Source organism: Lactuca sativa, chromosome 5 (genome assembly GCF_002870075.4).
Source record: "Lactuca sativa cultivar Salinas chromosome 5, Lsat_Salinas_v11, whole genome shotgun sequence".
Taxonomy (NCBI): Eukaryota; Viridiplantae; Streptophyta; class Magnoliopsida; order Asterales; family Asteraceae; genus Lactuca; species Lactuca sativa.
This window is the reverse complement of record NC_056627.2, coordinates 308,971,651-308,975,052: the sequence shown is the minus strand read 5'-3', so window position 1 is coordinate 308,975,052 and position 3,402 is coordinate 308,971,651. Positions and strand designations below refer to the sequence as shown.

The 3,402-nt window shown below is 35.2% G+C and overlaps 1 protein-coding gene across 3 annotated transcripts; it reads left to right on the top strand.

The window, feature by feature from the left end:
• The first annotated feature begins 634 nt into the window (after window positions 1-634).
• Window positions 635-3,154, top strand: LOC111890773 (uncharacterized). Of its 3 annotated transcripts, none has more exons than XR_006183275.1 (3): window positions 635-1,601; window positions 1,687-1,751; window positions 2,901-3,154. XR_006183275.1 is itself a non-coding variant. In XM_023886861.3 (2 exons), the coding sequence occupies exon 1, from the start codon at window positions 711-713 to the stop codon at window positions 1,587-1,589; it is 879 nt and encodes a 292-aa protein (XP_023742629.1). In that variant the 5' UTR covers window positions 635-710; the 3' UTR covers window positions 1,590-1,601; window positions 1,687-2,409. The 3 variants fall into 3 exon arrangements, 1 of the variants encoding a protein (XP_023742629.1); XR_002849992.2 differs by lacking the exon at window positions 2,901-3,154 and adding an exon at window positions 1,854-2,409; XM_023886861.3 differs by lacking the exon at window positions 2,901-3,154 and having other exon boundaries at window positions 1,687-2,409.
• The last annotated feature ends 248 nt before the right edge of the window (window positions 3,155-3,402 follow it).

Here is a 3,402-nt window from a genome sequence, read left to right as displayed (position 1 = left end):
GTCAAAATAGTCTTTTTAGGTAAGACATGAACCAAACGTGTAACAAAAATAAACAGTAGGGACCATCCGAGTTAAAAAAAATAAATTACTTAAAAAATAAACAGTAGGGTGGTCTATTAATTTTTTTAAATATACAAAAAATAAATACATAAATAAGAAAATTAATTAAAAAATAAATTAATAAGGCACAATAGTCTCATTAGGTAAGACAGGAACCAAACACGCAACAAAAATAAACAGTATGGACCATCCAAGTTAAAAAAAATAAGTTAAGGACCAAAAACACAAATTCCCCTAAACCACAGGGACCATTCGTGTAATTTAATTTTTACTTTTCGTTTTGTTCATATTTGAGTAACTATTTTTTTTTGTACACATCTAGGTAACGAACTTGTTGAAACTGTTCACATTTAGGATTTAACCTGCTATAGCAGGTCATAATGGTTATATGTGAACACTTCCAACAAGTTTGTTACCTAAATTTGTACAAAAAAAAGATAGTTACCCAGATGTGAACATACCGAAAAGTTAATTACCTTCGTAAGTCATATTTCCAAAAACCGAAGTTGAGGTTTTCAGTTTAATTTTATCCAAAAACCGCACCGAACTTCGTTACTGTTTGTTAGTCAAAGTAAAAAAAAAAAACCCGTCCCCCTCCTTCTCCGATTATCTTGTAACGTAAACCCTAAAAATCTCATTTCTTTGGGTTCATGATTGATCAGGAAATCATGATGAAAGCTAACAATCCCACAACAAACACCGTCTGCGGCCACTGCGGTTTCCTAGATCGGAAAATCCTGCACCACGTCCGTCGCGGAGGTAACTTTCGCCGTCTCTGCACCACTTGTGTCCTCCGTCTCCACTCCCAGTATTTCTGCCCCACCTGTTTCATTGTTTACGACCGTTCACCCCCCGAACACGCTGTCGTTTGCAACAAATGCTACTCTTCCGCCCACCCTACCTGCGTCTCCCCTCCCATTTCCGCACCTACTCCCTCTTCACGTGCCCCTTCCCCTTCCCCCTCCCCTTGCGCCACTTGCTTAAACCCTAGCCGACTTGTTTTCGATCCCAAAAGAACCGATGGAAATGGGGGGATGGATAATGATGCTGCGAGACTGCTGGTAACTGCTGCGGAGATATCATCTTTGTCAATGAGTAAAGCAGAGGTGGTGGCAGTTGCAGAAGCCGAGAGGAGAGCGAAGGAAGCTTCGTACACGAGGAAGAGAGCCAGGGAGGCTCTTGATCATGTTGTGTACCTAATGGAAAACGAAAAGAAGAAAAACATCAATGGTAACAAAGTTGTGTCGATGCCTATGATGGATGTTCGAATTAACAACAACAACAACAACAACAACAACAACAACAACAAACTAGTTGCTGCAAATCAGGTGTCTGAAGCTTTCAAGTCTGTGGTATTAAAAGAGAATGCTGATGGAATCGCCTTGTCTGAAGTGCAGAATAAGATGAGGGCAGTGTATAATCGTAATGAAGATTTAGGGCAAAAGAATGATTCAATATTAGTAGTAGATCAAGAACAATTACCCAAGAATAATCATGCTATACAGGAGAATATTGGTTTGCAACCTTAGCATTGGCTTCTGGTAAAGTAGCTTGAGCATAATGGTTTCTGTGATAATATTTTTGTAGTTGATCTTCATCTTACATTGTAGCTTCTTGATTTAACAGGTGGTTTCTGTATTTGGTGCAAGGTGAGATCTTTCTTATGGTTCAGTAACTCATTTTGATAAATGGTATATTCTCTCTGAAAATTTAATCCCCCAAAGTGTTTGTTTTATCCAAAGTTAGAGATGATGGTTTTTTTATTTACTTGTAAATCTGGCTTTTGCATGCAGTGAATTGAATCTTTTTTCCAAGATTGTATGTTTATACCACAACATTCTTATTTTAGTATTATGCATTGTCAAAGTGAGCTATGTGCAACATCTCTTTCTGATCAAAGGTTGGAGTGTTTGTTGCTAGTGTTCTTTATACCTCCAGTTGAAGTTCTGCTTTTTAAAAGCCCAAATTAGAGTTTTCTAGAAACATACTTCAATCTTTTTACTAATATAGACAATGTATTGTGTTTTTACCCTTAATGGAAATGTAGTTACATTTTTTTACTCATAATAGTATCACACTTGTTTTTTAATAGCAGGCAACTAAATTACATTTCTTTACACATGTCACATAATAGTAATGTATGTACAATTCTTTAGCTATAATAATAGCAACTCAGCTTGATATTTTTGTTGATAATAGAAGTATGTAACAAATAGAGTATGTTACCCATATTGATAGTGAAATGTAAGCAAGTTGCTATTTGCTCAACTACTCAAGGACAATTTTTGTAATTTACTCAAAAGTTTATAAATATGTATAGAATAGACTAAATTACAATTTTGGTCCCTGTGATGTGTGTTTGGATCAGGTCCAGTTATTATTTATTTGTAATTATGATTCTTATTGAAATGTTTTATAACATTTTTGGTCCTTAGGTTGTCAATTTTAATAACTTAGCTGTTAAATATACCAAAATGACCGTTTCCCCTCAGTTTTTCTTCATTTATTTCATTTCCATGTTCAAGGAGCATAACTAAATCCTAACAAAATTCATATTTCTCAAAAACAAAAAAATCAGAATCAAACTCAACTAAAGTGTATAAATCAAAACTAAAATGTAGGAAAAGGGGAAGTTTTAAAAAAATGAAGGAAAATGGGAAGTTGGGTATGATTTGGAATGAATACCATTGTCAACTGGAACAAAACTCCTATCTTCGGTTTCTTTGTCCAATCTCTTCCTTCCCTTTCTTATCATCCTATTTGTTCTTTATTTCTTTTTGCCAATCTCTTTAACTCGTTATATGTCCGACTCAGTATGTTGTTTCCTGTTGGTGATCCAGGAAGGACATCAGAAGCATTAATTGCAAAAATATGTCAATGTGGATGGATCAGATTTTCTGCAAGTTTGCAGGAAAGTAGTCGATGTGGAGTAAATAAGAGCCATAATTGCAAATATAATAATTGACTAAATTGTAAAAAATTGTCATTTTGTTTTAAAAAGTTTTGGACTAGCACTACCGGTCCAAAATAGAACTTTTGTTGCGGTTTTGATCAAAAAAGTTTTAAAAATTCATGAAATAATGAATTTACCCCTTTTGATTTGTTTTTATTTTATTTTTTATTGCAACAATTAAACAAAAAGCAAAAATAAAATGCTACTCCACCCCTCATCTTCCTCTTTAACACCTCTCTCTCTCTCTCTCTCTCTCTCTCTCTCTCTCCGATGTTTGCAGGAAACCATTACCGGTCACCTGCCATTCGTGCCGGAAAACACCGTCAAGCACAATGTCATTTTATCGGAAACACCGTCGACCATCTCTTTGGTCACAAAGAAACAAATTA

Excerpts from the sequence above, each read along its gene's own strand:
- LOC111890773 (XM_023886861.3), top strand. The coding sequence starts at position 711 with ATGATTGATCAGGAAATCATGATGAAAGCTAACAATCCCACAACAAAC.